The sequence below is a fragment of the Phaseolus vulgaris genome, chromosome 5 (genome assembly GCF_051622355.1).
Source record: "Phaseolus vulgaris cultivar YP4 chromosome 5, ASM5162235v1, whole genome shotgun sequence".
In the NCBI taxonomy this organism is placed as follows: domain Eukaryota; kingdom Viridiplantae; phylum Streptophyta; class Magnoliopsida; order Fabales; family Fabaceae; genus Phaseolus; species Phaseolus vulgaris.
The window spans coordinates 1,871,207-1,890,375 of record NC_143502.1 but is presented as its reverse complement, the minus strand read 5'-3'; the positions used below and the strand labels follow the sequence as shown (position 1 = coordinate 1,890,375).

General features: G+C 28.8%; 2 protein-coding genes across 3 annotated transcripts; one reads left to right on the top strand and one right to left on the bottom strand.

Moving 5' to 3' along the window:
• The first annotated feature begins 9,123 nt into the window (after window positions 1-9,123).
• On the top strand, window positions 9,124-9,742 carry LOC150027417 (uncharacterized). The gene has a single exon (XM_090302648.1). The coding sequence runs from the start codon at window positions 9,320-9,322 to the stop codon at window positions 9,518-9,520; it is 201 nt and encodes a 66-aa protein (XP_090158774.1). The 5' UTR covers window positions 9,124-9,319; the 3' UTR covers window positions 9,521-9,742.
• A 3,047-nt stretch (window positions 9,743-12,789) lies between these two features.
• On the bottom strand, window positions 12,790-16,239 carry LOC137834742 (interferon-activable protein). 2 transcript variants are annotated; one of them, XM_068642908.2, is made up of 6 exons: window positions 15,979-16,239; window positions 15,651-15,709; window positions 15,432-15,487; window positions 14,845-15,348; window positions 14,056-14,230; window positions 12,790-13,217 (listed from the first exon to the last, which is right to left on the bottom strand). In XM_068642908.2, the coding sequence occupies exons 1-6, from the start codon at window positions 16,130-16,132 to the stop codon at window positions 13,065-13,067; spliced, it is 1,101 nt and encodes a 366-aa protein (XP_068499009.1). In that variant the 5' UTR covers window positions 16,133-16,239; the 3' UTR covers window positions 12,790-13,064. The 2 variants fall into 2 exon arrangements, with proteins under 2 accessions (XP_068499009.1, XP_068499010.1); XM_068642909.2 differs by having other exon boundaries at window positions 15,432-15,490; window positions 15,979-16,238.
• Between the last annotated feature and the right edge of the window lie 2,930 nt (window positions 16,240-19,169).

Sequence of the window (19,169 nt, the reverse complement as noted above, 5' to 3'; positions counted from 1 at the left end):
GCGTTTTGTTCCGCATTCAGTATTGATTCATACGTGGAATTTCAAGAAAAAACTATTTTGGGAGAATTTTTCAGAAATTTTCGCTCAAACCAAGGTTATATCCTCTACCAAAACTTGTGAAATTTAGCCCTACTTTCTGCAATTAATATTCTGCGTCCGTATTGCGCTGAAAAAATTTACACAAATACTTTCATATGTTGTTTGCGCCCAGGTAAGGAGGCACGTCCATAAACGAATCACAAAAAGAAGATACGGGGAAGAAAAGCCATGACATTTTGTTTTCGGAAAACCAGTTTTGTCCACTCTCGGTCTAGGACTTATTACGCCTTACTCCTTGGGTGTCTTAATCTGAAATTTTTACCACACGTTCGTCACTGTGTCTATTGAGTTTTGACTGAGATTTGAGCCCCAGATTCGTCCCTCAAGATTGGCAATAACTCTTTTATTGATCAACGCCAGGTCTGAAAGGAAGGTTCGTTCGTGTGTGAAACTGTTTTATTTTTTTCGTGGCTCAATACTCATCCGTTTCATTTGAAATTTGTCGCAATTTGTCCCGAATTCTGTGGAGATTCTTAGGGTGAATTTCAGGAAAAAACAATTTCGGGAGAATATTTCAGAAATTTTCGCTCAAACCAAGGCTATCCTCTACCAAAACTAGTGAAATTTCACCCTACTTTCTGCAATTAATATTCTGCGTCCGTATTGCACTGAAAAAATTCACACAAGTACTTTCATATGTTGTTTGCCCCCAGGTAAGGAGGCACGTCCATAAACGAATCACAAAAAGAAGTTACGGGGAAGAAAAGTCAGGACGTTTTGTTTTCGGAAAACCAGTTTTGTTCACTCTCGGTCTGGGACTTACTACGCCTTACTCCTTGATTGTTTTGCTCGGAGATTTTTAGCAGACGTTCGTCACTGTGTCTGTTGAGTTTTGGAGGAGATTTGAGTCCCAGATTCGTCCCACAAGATTGGCAATAAATTTTTTATTGATCACTGTCAGGGCTGAAAGGAAGATTCGTTTGTGTTTGAAACTGTTTGATTTTTTTCGTGGGTCAATACTCATCCGTTTCATCTGAAATTTGTCGCGTTTTGTCCCGAATTCAGTGGAGATTCTTACCTGAAATTTCAGGAAAAAAATATTAGGAGAGAATTTTTCAGAAATTTTCGCTCAAACCAAGGCTATCCTCTACCAAAACTTGTGAAATTTCGCCCTACTTTCTGCAATTTTTATTTTGTGTCCGTATTGCGCTGAAAAAAATCATACAAGTAGTTTCATATGTTGTTTGCACCCAGGTAAGGAGGCATGTTCATAAACGAATCACAAAAAGAAGATACGGGGAAGAAAAGTCAGGACGTTTTGTTTTCAGAAAACCAGTTTTGTTCACTCTCGGTTTGGGACTTACTACGCCTTACTCCTTGGGTGTTTTGGTCTGAAATTTTTACCAGAAGTTCGTCACTGTGTCTATTGAGTTTTGGCTGAGATTTGAGCCTCAAATTCGTCCCACAAGATTGGCAATTTATCTTTTATTGATCACTCCCTGGGCTGAAAGGAAGGTTCATTCGTGTGTGAAACTGTTTGATTTTTTTCGTGGGTCAATACTCTTCCGTTTCACCTTAATTTAGTCGCATTTTGTCCCGAATTTAGTGGAGATTCTTATGTGAAATTTCAGGAAAAAACTATTTTGGGAGAATTTTTCAGAAATTTTCGCTCAAACCAAGGCTATCCTTTACCAAAACTTCTGAAATTTCGCCCTACATTCTGCAATTTTTATTCTGCATCCGTATTGCACTGAAAAAATTCACACAAGTACTTTCATATGTTGTTTGCGCCCAGGTAAGGAGGGACGTCCATAAAGGAATCACAAAAAGAAGATACGGGGAAGAAAAGTCAAGACGTTTTGTTTTCGGAAAACCAGTTTTGTTCACTCTTGGTTTGGGACTTACTACGCCTTACTCCTTGGTTGTTTTGCTCTGAAATTTTTACCAGACGTTCGTCACTGTGTCTATTGAGTTTTGGCTGAGATTTGTGCCCCAGATTCGTCCCACAAGATTGGCAATAAATCTTTTATTGATCACTGTCAGGGCTGAAAGGATGGTTCGTTCGTGTGTGACACTGTTTGATTTTTTTCGTGGGTCAATACTCATCCGTTTCACCTGAAATTTGTCGCGTTTTGTCCCGAATTCAGTGGAGATTCTTAGGTGGAATTTCAGAAAAAAAAAACTATTTCGGGAGAATTTTTCAGAAATTTTCGCTCAAACCAAGGCTACCAAAACTTGTGAAATTTCCCCATGCTTTCTGCAATTTTTATTCTACGTCCGTATTGTGCTGAAAAAATTCACACAAGTACTTTCATATGTTGTTTGCGCCCAGGTAAGGAGGCACGTCCATAAACAAATCACAAAAAGAAGATTCGGGGAAGAAAAGCCAGGACGCTTTGTTTTCGGAAAAGCAGTTTTGTTCACTCTCGGTCTAGGACTTACTACGCCTTACTCCTTGGGTGTTTTGGCTGAAATTTTTACCAGACATTCATCACTGTGTGTATTGAGTTTTGGCTGAGATTTGAGCCCCAAATTCGTCCCACAAGATTGGTAATAAATATTTTATTGATCACTGTCAGGGCTGAAAGGAAGGTTCGTTCGTGTGTGAAACTGTTTGATTTTTTTCGTGGGTCAATACTCATCCGTTTGACCTAAAATTTGTTGCGTTTTGTCCCGAATTCTGTGGAGATTCTTATGTGCAATTTCAGGAAAAAACTTTTTCGGGAGAATTTTTTGCTCAAACCAAGTCCTCTACCAAAATTTTTGAAATTTCGCCCTACTTTCTGAAATTTTTATTCTGCGTCCGTATTGTGCTGAAATAATTCACACAAGTACCTTCATATGTTGTTTGCACCCAGGTAAGGAGGCACGTCCATAAACGAATCACAAAAAGAAAATACGGGGAAGAAAACCATGACGTTTTGTTTTTGGAAAACCAGTTTTGTGCACTCTCGGTCTGGGACTTACTACGCCTTACTCCTTGGGTTTTTTGGTCTGAAATTTTTACCAGACATTCGTCACTATGTCTATTGAGTTTTGGCTGAGATTTGAGCCTCAAATTTATCCCACAAGATTGGTAATAGATTTTTTATTGATCACTATCAGGGTTGAAAGAAAGGTTAATTCGTGTGTGAAACTGTTTTATTTTTTTCGTAGGTCAATACTCATCCGTTTGATATAAAATATGTTGCGTTTTGTCCCGAATTCAGTGGAGATTCTTTAGTGAAATTTCAGGAAAAAACTATTTCGGAAGAATTTTTCAGAAATTTTTGCTCAAAATCAAGGCTATCGAGTGATTGAAAATGATGCTCATTCAAAACAATATTGACCACAAATTATACTTATTTCTAAATAAGGTTAGCATATTGTGTTTGAAAATTAGAGTCGTTCAAAACAATTTTGACTAAGAATTATAGTTATTTCCAAATAAGATTAGAGTTAAAGTAACTCATAAAATACTTTCACTTTTTATATAATAAATGGTACATCACAATATCACGATTTGTTTTTCATTTTTTGAAGTGATACATTATCACCAAAGTTTCAAGAATGTTCTTTATAATATTTAAATACTTAAAAACCCGGTGTAAATTTTTATTTTATATATATATATATAGTGTTTATAAGAAGAAAAGAGACAATAAAAATAAATAGAAATTTGAAAAAAAAACAAATATATATATTTTTGCACTTTTTATTAAAAAATAAGCAAGTGAGTCAATTTTAGTCAAATGCATTGAAATATTTTAAAAGAAAATTAAAAGTGGTGAAATTTAAATAACTAAAGAAAGAAAGAAAACTTAGACTATAGAATGAGATTTTTGTTGTTTACATGTTACTATAAAGTTGGAAGAAAAAGGAAAAAAATTATAAATATAAAAAAAATCAATATTAATTCTAATTACTTGGACTGTAGCATAAAAAATAAAAAAAAGGGGACAAAATTGAGTGTTGTTTCATATTTTTATGATTGATTTAATGTTCATTCGATTAATATCAAGCAAAATAAAGGCATGAATAAACATTTTTTCTCATTTTTATTTAATTATACACTTTCTATTACTGGATTGTTTTCGAACTTATTTGTAACATCCTTATTTTTATTTAATCAATTTTCTTTGTATTTATTTTGTATTTATATTTAAAATATGAGTGAGAATATCAAAATTTGTAAAAAATACTCTTGAACTTATACTCATGAGTTTTATTCAGGGTAAAACATGAGAAAATGTTATATTTGTCCTTAAAAAGAAATATTAATAAAAAAAATTAGTAAGATTTAAAAAAAAGTATAATGATTTTAATATTTATTTTATTTAAATTTCATTTTCATTTTTAACATAAAATAATTTCAAATAATTATACAATAAAATAAAAGAAATTGTTTTATTATAAAAGTATAATTAAGTGGGCTGGACTGTAGCTCAAGCCAAAGCCCATTAAAAAATAAACTATTTAATTTTATTAATCTTTATACACATGTCTATCTACTAATTAAATAAAAAAATTAGATAAAATCAAATAGATATTTACTATGCACATATACCAAAACCAAGTTATGCTTTCCCAGTTAACAATTTATCCAATTTTAGGTTAAAAAATATCATTATTACAAATGTTTAAGATAAAAAAAAAACTTCCTTTCCTGGTTCATTAAATTGAATCTAATATAAAACCATATATAATTCTGTCTTCTATCGTATTGTTTCACTTCATCTTTTTTCCCTATTCATCAAATTGAATCTAATATAAAACTATATATAATTCTCTTCTCTCTTACTGTTTCACTTCTGCTTTTTATGCAGATAATACAAATAGTTTGTAATAGTTGTAACTACCTAACAAATAGCTTGATATATATTAAAAAAATCATATAAAAAATAAAATTAATTATTTAGATTTCATTTTAAAATAACTATTATTTTATTAAAAATATTTTTTTTTTATTTTTTTTATAAAAGTTTGACTCTATCCTTCGTCAGATTGACGATCAAAGACCAATATTTTTTTACTATTAAGAGTGAGTAGACTAAAAATATCTTATTAGATTTTTTTATTTGATTTATTTGAGTAAGTTCAAATATGTTACTTTTTCTTTTGAGTCGATTTTGAGTTTTTCTCTTTATTTAGGTAAACGTGTTTTGCATGTGGTGTCTCTAAGACTCCAGTATTAGTTTATGTTAGTTTATGATCCTAAAAATGTGTTCAAATAATTAATTAGAACTTTGTGATGCATGTTAGGTTATCATTGTGTCTTTTGAAAGTTGAAACTCCTTTTTGGTATTCAATCGTCTAATCATAAGGGAAGTTAGACTTAAGTCTCAATAGTACTTAGTTTATAAGATCTAATGTGAAAGTGACTTTGTCACTCTGCTGCAGGAATTAAATGATGGAGTAAAACAAGTGTTGTCTTGAATTGATAATTATTATAAAGTTGATTAATGTTTGGAGTCACTGAGTATGTTATAGTATATTACTTATTCAACACGATGGATTGATAAAATTGTGTTATTATTGATCTGTGTGTAGGTTTAATTCGAAATTTGGTGTGTTGATATGAATATGTACTTGATTGGATTGTTTCGATGACATGTGTGCGTATTTAAGTAGTTGTAGAAATTTGAATAGGATAAAGTGACTTCAGTAAGGGTGTTAGTCTTTAAATATAAGTACAGGGATCTAGAAAACCCTTTTGAGTCACCTAAACTAGTTTCAGAATTATACAAATTATTCAAACTCACTAGACATGCTCGTTGGGTGAAATTTAGAAATTAGAAAATCCGAGAGCATTGACCATTGGGCATATTTGGTCCCAGTGGTTTGTTCATTGGGTGAGCAATGTTCTTCGTTGGGCGAAATTTAGAGAATTAAAAGCTTGATACCATTGGCCAATGGACAAGCCATACTCGTTAGGTGAATTTGGTTCCAGTAATTTGGTTGTTGGAAAAGCTTGAGACTCGACAAACAAGAATTGCATGTGTAAATTGTGATTCTTTTTAGAATTTTTAATATGTTATTAGAGCTAATTTATGTATGATTGTATGATACATTGATGTGTAGTATGAAGAATGAACCATGTTTATGTGTGATTGAGACATAGTATTTATAGTATTTTCAGGAAAGAAAACACCATATTGAAATTGTTTTAAGATATGGATTGAATTAGAGATTCATTTAGAAGGAGATGTCCTAACTCTATTAGTATATTAGAATCATATAGATGAAAATTATTAGGTGGTGATAGTCAAAAGAGGTTCATATGCCCAAGTCTGTGATTTGAAAGATAACTAGTTTGGCAGGTCATATGATGTTCATGTACATGTATGGAGAGATAACATAATGAATGTAGTATGACAAGTGCATATTTCTATGTCAAATTTAACTCATTGTCTTTTTAAAATATAATAAAATGTCTATGTATGTACGTACGTATGTATGCATGTACATATGTACGTATGTATATACATATGTATGTAGATATGTATGTATGTACGTAGGTATATATGTGAATTTCTAGCATAAGTGGTATTGATTGAATTATTTGTAAACACTTGATTGCTTAATACACTCTAATGTGACGAAATGATAAAGTTTGAGATGTTTATAATTTATTTGAATTGAAAATGAAATTTATGTTGAAATCTTTTAAAAATCTTTAGCTTACCTTGTTTTTTATTGTAATTGTTTAAATTTGGATGATCATGTGTTAGCCAGGAAGATGAAAGATGTTTTAGGTGATAAAGTTTTCTATCTCTTTTCTATTCTATCTCTTTTAGTATTTTGTTTTGACATATGTATACTTTTAAAAATTCTTATAAAGAGATATTATTTTGTAATATTATTTAACGAAAATATAAATTATATATATAATTATCATAAGATTTTTTTAATGATGTAACTAGGAATGTTTCAATATTTAAAACTAAAGTTATTATCTAAAGTAATTATTCAAATATTTTCAAGAAAGAGGCACTTTATATCTTTATCTATTTTAAATAAAAAGTAATATTAATAGTAGTAATTATATATAAAAAAAAATACACAAAAACTGTTTTTAATATTTTGAATAAAAAAAATTATTTTTATTAAAATACAATTAAAAAGTAAAATAAATATATTAAATATGTATCTCCTTTATATATTTTATAAAATCTTTAAATATTAAATGTATTATGAAAAAATATTTCAATTAATGTTTCTAATTATAATGAAAAAGTGATTTATACAGTGATGCTTTAATTATATGTTTTAAAAATTAAAATCTAAATTCAATGTCCACATATATATTAATTGTGGCAATGTTATTAATTTAAATTATTAATTATTGTTATTTAATGCATGGAAAATTACAAATGACAGTTGAAACTGTGATTAATATTTCATTAGTATAATATAGAACAGAGTTAAGAAAAATGCAATTTTGTATTACTCTTTCTATAAAATTTAATTCATTTTTCATAAAAAAAAAATTCCCTAGAGTTAATATAAGTTCTTATAATTATAGGATCATTATAGTTAATTTCATAAGGGACTACAAAACTATTTAATTCACTACTTTTTTTTCTCATATTAAATTTGATCTCTTATCTTGTAAAAATTACAATTCAGATTATTTTTCTGTTATTTTAAAATCAACTTCATTAATAATTTAAATATATTGCAGAGTTTAAAGACTTCACAAAACAACACATCTAAAAAAATATTACAAAAGTAATAGCTTTTAACCTCCACAATAATTAAAAAAAATAACACTCTTTCTCTTTTAATTTAAATATTTGTTGGCATGTTAAATTACAATTTTTTTTAATGATAAACTTAATAGTGTGACAGAGGACTAAAATCACTTTAAACAATATAAAGAATGAAATTATACTTTTTAAAAGATAAAAGAATAAATTGAACATAAGTAGAAAAAAATAAAGGATTAAAATTATAATCCACCTAAATAATATTTAACAACTGTTTCAAATAATTTTAAAAAGATTTTCTATCCTTTTATCTTTATTAATACACCCTTTTCAGCTGTAAACAAATTTAAATATTTTTAAAATAAAATATCAATAGTTAATTTTAAAAATAGTGTTTTAAAAAGATTTCGTATCCTTTTATCTTTATATTAATCTTTAACTATAGAATACATTGTAATCTTTAACTATAGAATAAAATTTAATTTATTTAAAATAAATTATCTATTTCATGTCATAATATATTCAAAAGTATTTTTTTATATATTACAAAATTTATTATTATTTGTCATTACATATATTCAAAAGTTACATAAAATATTTTATTGCCATGCATATACATAAATACTATTTTTAATTTTGGATAAAAATATAAATCACAATTTTAATTTATATAAATCACATTGTTGGCAATATCAGCATAAATTCATAACTGGCATTGTTATATTAAAACATATATCTTTCCTAAATGAATAAATGAAAAAAAAAGGAAACAGTGTAACAACCAATTTCTAATTAAGCACTCATGTTAATTTTTTTCCTTTAAATTTATTATTATATTACTTTTATTTTCTTACATATATGGTAGGTGGTGTACCAAAGACAACACATAAAGTTGTTGTAATATTTAACAAAAAAAAATGATTTTTTTTACCATCATACTCCAACCTACAGTCCAAAATATATTAATATTTTAATTATTTAAAAAAAATTAATTTTAAAAATTATTTTAATATTTTACATTTTAATTATCACCAACACCCTAATAAATACTAATATTTTAATTATTTATAAATTTTTAATTTTAAAAATTATTTTAATATTTTAGATTTTGATTATATTTCTATTAAAAATTTTATTTTTTTAAATTATAAATATTAATATTTTATAGTGGGTAAGGTAAATCAGGATAAAAACATCTAAACCCTAAATCTCACCACTAAAGGTTTTACTATATATCTAACCTAAGATGAAAAAAAATGACATTAATTTACACTTAAAATTGGAGAGCATGCATTAGAAATAATATTTTTAATAATAATAGTAATAATAAGTAAAACAATATATATATATATATATGTATATTATTTCTTTCTCTTCACTTTGGATTCAGGTTTCTGCAGTTTGACACTTTTTTCAAACTTTTCAGAACTATTGCTCTATCTTTTTCCTCTCTCTTTTGTTGACATAAATCTCTGGAATTTGAATGACCCTTTTTGTGTTTGTGATCAAAGTTTTGAACTTTGGTTTTCTTCCATTGAAGTGATTCCTCTCTGAGTGAAGGGTGTGCCAGAATTCGAAGGAAACCAAGAGTTATGTTGCCTTTGTTCTTCTCAGTGGCTTTCTCAGCTATTCCTTTGATCCTCTATATTCCACCCATTAGAAGCTTAAACCTCTTTGTAGAAACCATGGAAGGCATGGAAAGAGAGTCAAGAATCTACACCAGCAGGATCTTCCCTCTTCTTCATCTAGCTTGGACAAGGCTAATCAGTTGCATGCTGTGCAGAACAAGGTAGATGCATTCAAGAATGGCTTCAACTGGATCTTACTGTAAAACTTTTCATTTTTGTTTTCAATATCCTTTTGATTTTCCCTCAATTGCTTTTTGATTCATTTTTGCTTTTCATTTTCCATCAAGAAGTTGTTTCAAACTTTTGACCAGTGTTTGATCATTTTGTGTTCATTACAATTATTGTAATATTTTGGTGTATGGAAGACCCTTTGTGTTTTCTTTTTGTTTTTTTGGAGGCATTTTTGCATATGAAATGAAATCACTTTTTATCAATTACTAGTTTCTCTTATCTTATCTACCATGTTTTTGCTACATCCATTTGTTTTAGTATGATAGGTATTTTCATGTTATTAATGTTTGGAAAATGTTAATTAACTTCCATTTAGAGTTAATAGATTTAATTTGGTATAAAAAGAAATATTTAATGTTATTAATGCATTTTTTTATTTATTTTTATTAGAGTTCTTAAGATATTTGGATCCTTATAACTTCTTCAAATTATTTTTATCAATTATTTTATGTTTTTTAGGTAATGAAACAAAAAAACTAATATACTAGTTTTTTTGTTTTAAAAAAAGTTAAATATTTCCTTGGTTTATTTATTCATTAGTTAACATAAGTTGTAACCATGTATTTTAATTAAAAAAAATGGTTTAGTACGTGATACCATTTTATATATGAAATAAATTAGATGTGTTATGAAGTGATACCATTTTAGATATGGAATAAATTAAGGGTGTTTATAATTTTGAGTTGGTTTAATTTTTTTAATTAAAAAGTCATTTTAACTAAACATAAAAGAATCAAATGTATTCCAATTTGTTTTGGATTCAATTTAATATAAGATATGAACCAACTAAATGGACAATATTTATGATCAGTTTGGATTGATTTTAACAATGTTTCTTACAACAAAACTGTTAAACAATCTTTTATGAAATAATTATTAAACATTTTATAATGAAAATTCTTAAATAAAGACACGTGTTATTATTTCTTTTGTATACCATTGCTGTCTTATATAAAATTTCATTTTTTAATCATATCTGTACATAAATTACGTAATTTTATAATTAAAAACCTTGATGCAAATTTATTATCATATTTTGATAGATATAAATACTTCGTGATTACAATACAATCAAATAATAAAATAAAATTTAAGTAATGTTTTTTTAATTATATATTATTAGCTGTTAATTAACTTTAAACATATAATACTATATTGAAATGTATATATAATTAATTTTAAACATATAATATTAAATTTAAATATTAGATTTAAATATAACAAACAGTTTGATTCAGGTTTTTTTATTTTCAATCTAAAATCCAAATCAAACCATTCAGTAGAAGAAAAAATAAATTCAAAAAATTTAAATAAAATTCAGTTTTGGTTAGTATTTTCTTTTGTTATTGGTTTTCAGTTATCTCTTTACATTGATTATCTTTTTAAGAGTCTTAGATTAAACAATATTTGTTCAAACCCAAGTTACTCAATGTTTCTAACGATGAATTATTTGTATCGAGAATACGTTAAAAAAAATTATTTTATTTATTATTTTTAATATTACTTTTTTTATTAAAAATAATAATTAATATTATATGTGTTTGAGTTAATTACCATTTTACTTCTTGAAATCATAAGATATTATCAATCCAATCTTGTAAATTAATTTTTTAAAATAGTTCCTAATATTGAATATAATAAGTCAAATATGCAACCATTTATCATCAAAATAGTTTCTAACATTAAAGATAATAAGTCAAATATGTCACCATTCTTTAAAAAAAATGTAAGTTCTCTAGTACTGTTACTATTAAGTTATCTTTATCTTCCAAACTTATTATTATTAAGTTGTGATTTTATTTTTTCTATTATATCTTCAAAAAAAAAAAATCTTTTAATAATTTTGTTTTATTCTATATGATAATCCATTTATTAAGTTTTATATATTTTTTAATACTTGGTCGATGCTTATGTGACTTTGGGTGTATTTATAAATCTAGTTTGAGTTTTCGTACTTTGATTTTTTATTTTTTTTTTCTTTGTTGAAAAAATGTTTACTTATGTATCGATTTTGTGAATATATGAGTTTTGTATTAATTCCTCATATTTACAAATGGATAAGAAACAACATGAACACAAACTTTAATGATTACACTAGTGTAAACACAAAACTAATGATAAAAGTTATGTATTCACCCTTTAGACATCTTATGTTGATGTTGACACTTGAAGAAAGTTACAAATTTCACATATCCTTTACATGAGTCACAATCATCGTATGTTGTTATCTCTTAGTTATCCAAAACGGTCTTACTCTACGAGCTTCTATAATATTCTTGAATCTTCTATAATATTTTATAATCCTGTAAAATTTTAATGTAAATTTGTTCCAAGATTTTCATCTTCTCGCTCAACAAAATGACTCACTCAACAAGTGTAAGATATGGTGACCATGATTCACGTAAAGAAAGATATGCAAACTTGCATTTACTAAAATTTTTGTTTGGTAACCATGTTACTCACCCGACGAGATATGCCCTAAAGCTTTAGTGTAAAAATTCTTTTGAGCAAATAGATCTATCAAACTCAAGAATTTTTTGAAGGAAACAAACCCCATGACGACTTGAAAGCTTGTAACAGCTCCCAAAGAGAAACAAAAACAAGTTGTAATCAAAAACAAAAAAAGATTAAGGAAGAAGCATGTAAAAAACACCCCACCACCTTAGATAATATATTGAAGATTAGTCACTTGAAAAATTCTCCAAGAAAAAAACCTATATAAAATCGATATTCTCAAACACTACAAAATTCTCACAAATCTAGTTCTATTTACCGATATTGACACTTAGAAAGTTACAATCTTCACGTGTTATTGTCTCTTACTTAGCCATCCAAGACTGTCTAACTCTATGAGCTTCTATAATATTCTTGAATAATCCTCTAAAATTTACAAGTTACTTTGCTTTTTTATCTTTTCTTCCAATCTCCTAATATTTTAGAATTTCCTAAAACTTACAAGTTACTCTTGTATTTCTTCTTTTTCTTTAGCCATGTTTATTGTTGAGACTCCTTGAGAAGTTTCATCATCTTCAAAGTCTTCACTTCCTTCTTGATTCTCCTTCTTCCATGATCACATCAATGTCATTCTTGCTCAATGAAATACACAAGGAATGGAATATCTCTCCAGTCAAGTAACATAATCATGTCACTCGATTTTAACGAGTCAAATGACAAAGACATATACATATATGATTGCCCATAAATATCAACAACAATATTAGTATTTAACAAAATCTTTGATCCAGTTTGTGTGTACATCATCAATTTCATGTATTGAATCATTAATGGTACAAACAAGAATATGGGAAACAAATGACGACAAATTATGAAAGAATAACTATAGCTATAAAGAATGACTATATATGAACCTAAATAAAACTGTATTGTTTTATGAGGACTTCATTAAAGATTACTAATATTGAAAACAAATGAAAGAATGACATAATAATAATCAGTTGCCTCCCATGTTTCAATAAACTCAGCTTGACATCGTGCAAGGCTTCAGGAACCAAAACATGTCCAGGGCTTTTGTTTCTCTTCCATCAACTATTGTAGTGCTTCTGATTCTCTCTACAGGAGACTCCTTCACATTTTCCTTGTTTAGTTCAATTTCTTCAAGTATTCCTCTCTCCTACAAAAATGAAAGATAAAAAAAGCATATCAGAAACAATTCAATGGTTTTAAGTTAGAGAAATGCAAGCACTCATATTATAGAAGTGCAAACAAGCACATATCTTAAGTTTTTGTTCAAATTTATAGAAATTTATCATTCAAACTTTCACTTTTAAAAAAAAACCCATATATTAGTAGGATTGGAAAGAAACGTATTTGAACCTGAATGCACCAGTTTGCAGCAAAAACAAGAATAATTTAGTGAAGATGTAAATTGATATTACTTAAGAATTAACATTGAAAGAAGTTGTTTAATAAAAAATCAGAATATGTACAGAACAAAACACTATACACCAAATGGTACATTTTCACTACCCTTTCAAGTATATTAGATTATGAAACAATTACCTAACCTTTTAAGAAAAAAACCTGTGTCTTAGCACAATAGGATTGAAAGAAATTTGTTGAAGTTACTTAAATGCGCTAGTTTGCACCAAAACAATAATAATTTAGTAACAAACAAGTAAATTGATGTCGTTTGACATCAAAGAAGTCATTAATGATGTTTACAAATCAGGATCAGAATGTATGCAGAACAAGACAATATGCATAAATTGGTACATACATATTCATGACCCTTTCACGTATGATACAGACTATGCTCTCTTGATATGCAGGAGAATGATCTACCTTAAAAGGTAATTCATGAAAATTTATAAAAAAGAACTGCATAACCTTTTTACCTTAATCTATTCAAAATCTTTGGTATTAAGAATAGCTTGATTTTGTTTAATCAAATGTTAGCATTGTCTTGTTAGTCTTCTATCAATCTGAAAAAGTTCACCCTATAAACATACCATTAGCCGGGATTTATGAGCCTTTGAAGGGTTAGGTTTGTTGAATCCCCGTGCCGCAGAGAAGCACTGAGGAGAGGGAGGATTTGTTCGAATTTGCTGTAAACTCTCCTCCCTCCTGTGCTTTAGATTCTCTAGGTCAATAGTTATGGGCATGTTCTCTGCCTCATCAGTTCTTCTGCAGAATACAGTAATAAAAAACAATTGATTATCTCAGGAAATGTTAGAATGTAGTGATAACTTGCGGTGCTTCATAATCAAGTTAGAAAAGGTAACAGAACTACAACAGATAATGTTCAATAATTTGAGCAGCCTTGTATAATGAAACCTGTAACTTAATACATAAAAAATAGTTATTCATGATGCACAAGTCCTAGGTAGCTTTCTCTTTTGTGAGAAAATGAACCCTACTACAAACTTAAGCTATATGAATTATACAACTACCTACACCAAATTTGTGGCTAACTTAATTGTCATATCTATTAACAATGCCGGTTAAGCAATAATAGGTGCATGAAACAAAAGGTAGAAGAACAGTTAGGAACTATAAACTTAGTGCTATATGATCAGAAAAGTCCCTCTTAGCAGTGAAAATATCACCTTATTTTCAAGGATTAAAATTGTTTTAAGGGTTACCTATGAGAATCCCATAAACCCATATGAGAATGTTGAGCAACAAATATTCTGTGAGCTCGAAAAATCCTAAGGTTTTTTTATCTCCAAGTAATTCTTAGAATTTCTAACAGAAACACCATAATTACATATGAATTCAAGGAAGAAGGATATGCTTACTTTTTTCTCTGTTGTTTCCCTTTTACACACATTCCCTCCAATCTTTCAGCCTTACTTACTTCCAGCAGTGGCTTCCTTTCTTTCTCTTCTTTATCTGACTCTGCCAAAGGTTGAACAGAACAAGGGATCTTCTTCTCTACTACTTCTTCACTCTCTTCGGGGCTCAAACTTTCAGCATTTTCTCTCTCCCTAGCTCTTATTGCGAGTTTCTTCAATTCATTGCAGAATTCCGTGATTTGATTCAGAATTGGCCTCCCCGCAAACAAATTTTTGGCAGATAAGGTTGATCTCAAAGAAGGCACCTTCTGATCCTCGAAGGTGTTATCAACCAATTTCTTCTTCTCCTCACTAGACTTAATTGCTTCCTTCATGGGGTTAACTTTAGAAGGAGGAGGAGTAAACAAATTCGGGTCTTGGTTTTCACTGTCTTGGTTGAATCTAAATTTATCAGCTTGGGGTGAAGCTGAGGATAACGGAGGCATCCTTCTCTTGATTTTCACATCTCTGTGCCACCATACAAAACTGGTGAATTTCAACACAATCTTGAATTAAAAGTTAAAAAAGAAAGAGGTGAAATTTACACGTACCTTCTATTTTTGTCACCGCATGGAAGATTCTCGGAAACATAACTCGGACTAAAACCCTTCTAGAAAGACAAAAGATTAAAAGAACCTCAGAACAAGATTACCAAAGACCACAATTGAATGAGAAAACCAGCTCAAGGTTTATTTTTTATCAAATGGAGAAACACCCAAGATTGATAATCTCACAAAAAACAAGAGGGTAAAGAAAAGAAAGGGAAAAACCTTGGAAGGGGGAGTTATTGATCTGAGAAAATCCTCTGCTGTCTTGGGATGTCTGCAATCTGCAAAACCCCACAAAATTAGTAAGACAAGTTTTGAAATTCGCTCCACAAACATGAGTTCGGCTACAATACCAAACCTTTTGGGATCAAACCAACGGCAATTACATTCACATTTATCCACAATGTTTCACAACATCAACAATTACAACAAAACTGTGACCGCAACATTCAAAACTTTGACCACACCCATATAGAAAAAGAAGCAAACTTTTGGCGACCCAGATGCAAATTCCCTTGAAAGAAGAAGAAAAGAAGCGGAAGAACGATACCAGGCTTGCAAAACCAAGCTTCATCAGCGTGATCATTGATGGAGTGGTCAAGGGACAAGAAGTCGACCCACTTGGGCGCGTTGATGTGTTCGAAGAGTTCGTCTTCCACAAAATTCCACTCAAGTCTCTTCCAGTCAATTTTTGCGGGTTCCATTGACGAGAGAGAGAGAGTGAGAGATGAGTGAGTTGAGTCAGTGAGTGTGCGTGCACGTGATAGTGAAGAGTGCAAATGTGACCGTTATGGATCAGAGAGAAAGGAACAACGAACGTTAGGAACCGACATTGGATTGCTTTTGACCGTTGGAGATCATCGTTGATCAATTCATCAGTACTTATAATTAATTAGTGTTTATGAGAAGATGATTATAGTATATTTATTGTACTGTTTTGGTCTTTATAAATGTTTTTTTTTTATATAATATAGAGTTTTACTATTTTAAACAATTTTTGTGGTTCATTGATGATGTCATATCATATCACAACAACTACTATAATAATATGATATTTTGTATAGAAAAAAAATAGAATAAAAAAATTATATTACAAAGATCACAATGATTAAATTTGTTTTTTAGACAACCACCATTCTTAAAAGTGATGAATCAAACTTATAAATAAAACTTATAAATAGGTAATGTCATTTATTGTAGTATATATGAGCAATCAATAAATTTGGTGACATTATTCATCATCTCTAAAGTTATTTATAACATATATTTATTACATTTCTACTCACTCTACTAAACTTGTGTTCTAAACTCACAACTAGTTTTTTTTTATCTTTTCTAATATTCTAACATTGTCACCATAGTTACTTTTGGTTATTTACAAGACGAAAATATTACCCAAATACTTCAAAATCCCTATTATATTCCATACTACTTTAGAAAAAAATTCTAACTACATGTTCTCATTCATATGTTCATGTAACCAAAATTAACGATGATCATTCAACATTAAAATAAATATACTTTTTTTTTATCTTAAGGTTTATAGGAGATTATTAGAGATATCTATATTGCACTTATAGGCATTTGTACACTGATAATTGCTTAGAAGAAGAAATTAAAGGAAAATAAGCATAATGTCGTTATGTTTTCTACAAGCAGTGGTGAATGAAATATTTTTCAAGAAAAATAGATGTCACAAATGTCAAAGAGGCTTGGAACACACTTAAGGGGGGTTTCAAGGAAATGTAAGAGTACACACCTTGAAACTCTTATGTGAGTTTGAATTATAAATATAAAAGAGTTCAATACCATTGGAAAATGTTGTTCTAGAATTAAAGAATTAGTTAGTCAAATGAGAGTATGTGACTTGATAAAATTGTTAAGAAAAAATGTATTTTTTTCCTAGAATAAAAGGCTATGGTGACAATAATTGAACAATCAAAGATATGTTTATCCTATTGGTGACAAAAATAATAGACTCTCTTGAAGCTTATTAGAAAATATTGAAAAGACATAATGAAGACTTTGTTGAAGATGTCTTCCTATCAATGATGAAAATATAATCTCAAAATAAAGAAAGGAAAGGAAATAAATATCCTCAATGTGATATTTGTAAAAGGTCAAGTCATTTGGAAAATGATTGTTGGTATTGCGAAAATTCTCCATATCAATACTATAACAAATTTGGAGTTTGAAGGTGTGTACTTGGTATCAATACATCAAGCAAATTTTATTGAAGAACATGATTATAAGTAACACTTTTTTATACTACTCGAGATTCCACTGATAAAACAAGCGGAAGTTGGTACTTAAATAGCAAATGTAATAATCACATGGTCAAATACATGAACATCTTTAGAAATATTGATGACTCTATCAAAGTGAAAGTTCGATTGGGAAATAATGCTATGGTGAAGTCAAAAGGCAAAGACATTATTGTGGTGGAGATAAAAAAAAGGTACGAGACTCATCAAAGATGTCTTACTAATTCCAAATTTTAAATGGAGTCTATAGAGAATTTCTCAAATGATGGAGAAAAGATACACTCTTCAAAGGATATACTTACATAATCCATGGTAAAAAAATACGAGACAAAGGTGAAGTTAAAATGGAAAAGAAACATTTTTTTTCCTGTAAGGTTTAACTATACTATTGATATTATCGTGAAAGTCCAAGTTGATGATGATTCATAGCTTTGACGTCAAAGATTTGGTTGCTTTAACACTTAAGTTTTGAAGTTTTTAAATCAAAAGAATGTGATGAAAGGTATACCTAAAAAAAAATAACGAAGCTTGTGAAGGATATTTTCTCAAGAATCAACATAGATTATCTTTTTCAACAAACAAAGCATGGAGGACAATGAAGACACTGCCACTAACTAAAAACAAATACTTTATCCTTTAATTCATGACTTTTCTAGAACAATTTGTGCTTATTCATTAAAAAAAACCAGAACTCTTTAGAATACTCAAGAAATTTACAACTCTCGTCAAGAAACAAAGTGGGAGATATATAAAAGTTTCAATAAGTGATCAAGGCAAAGAATATAGTTCATATGAGTTTGATAATTTTCGTGAAGACAAATGAATTGAGCAACAACTTACAATTTCATATTGTCCAGAACCAAAATGGAGTGTAAAAAATGAAGAATAGCACAGTCATAAAGATGGCAAGATCAAGGCTAAAGGAGAAAAACTTACTTAATACTTTTTTGTCTGAAGCACATTACAATGTCATTTACATATTCAACAAAGTTCCATCTAAATAAGTCCAAGAGATGCCAATCGAAGCTTGGAGTGCGAAAAAGCCATTAGGTAAGTACTTGAGTTTTCAAATTTATCTACTACATACATGTACCTAATTAGAAAAACCACAAATTAGAAGACAAGACTGTACAAGAAATTTTCTTGGGATATAACACATAATCAAAAGGTTGTAAAGTTTAAAACATGTAGACAAAGAAGCTCACAATTACTAAATATGATGAAGTTGATGAAAATTCTTCTTTGAAAAGGGAAAAAGAGAAAGTTGCAAGACACAATTTTCTAGCTCTAATACAACAACCTCAAGAAGAAGTTCAAGAAGTGAGAGAAGATCCAATTATGTCTCTTTTACCTATACAACAACTAGATTCTTCATCAAAGTTTACTCCTAGATGAGTAAGATCCTTGGTGAATATATATGAAACATGAAATATGCAATGCTTGAGTGTTATAAAGAAGCAACAAAGCAAGAAGTATG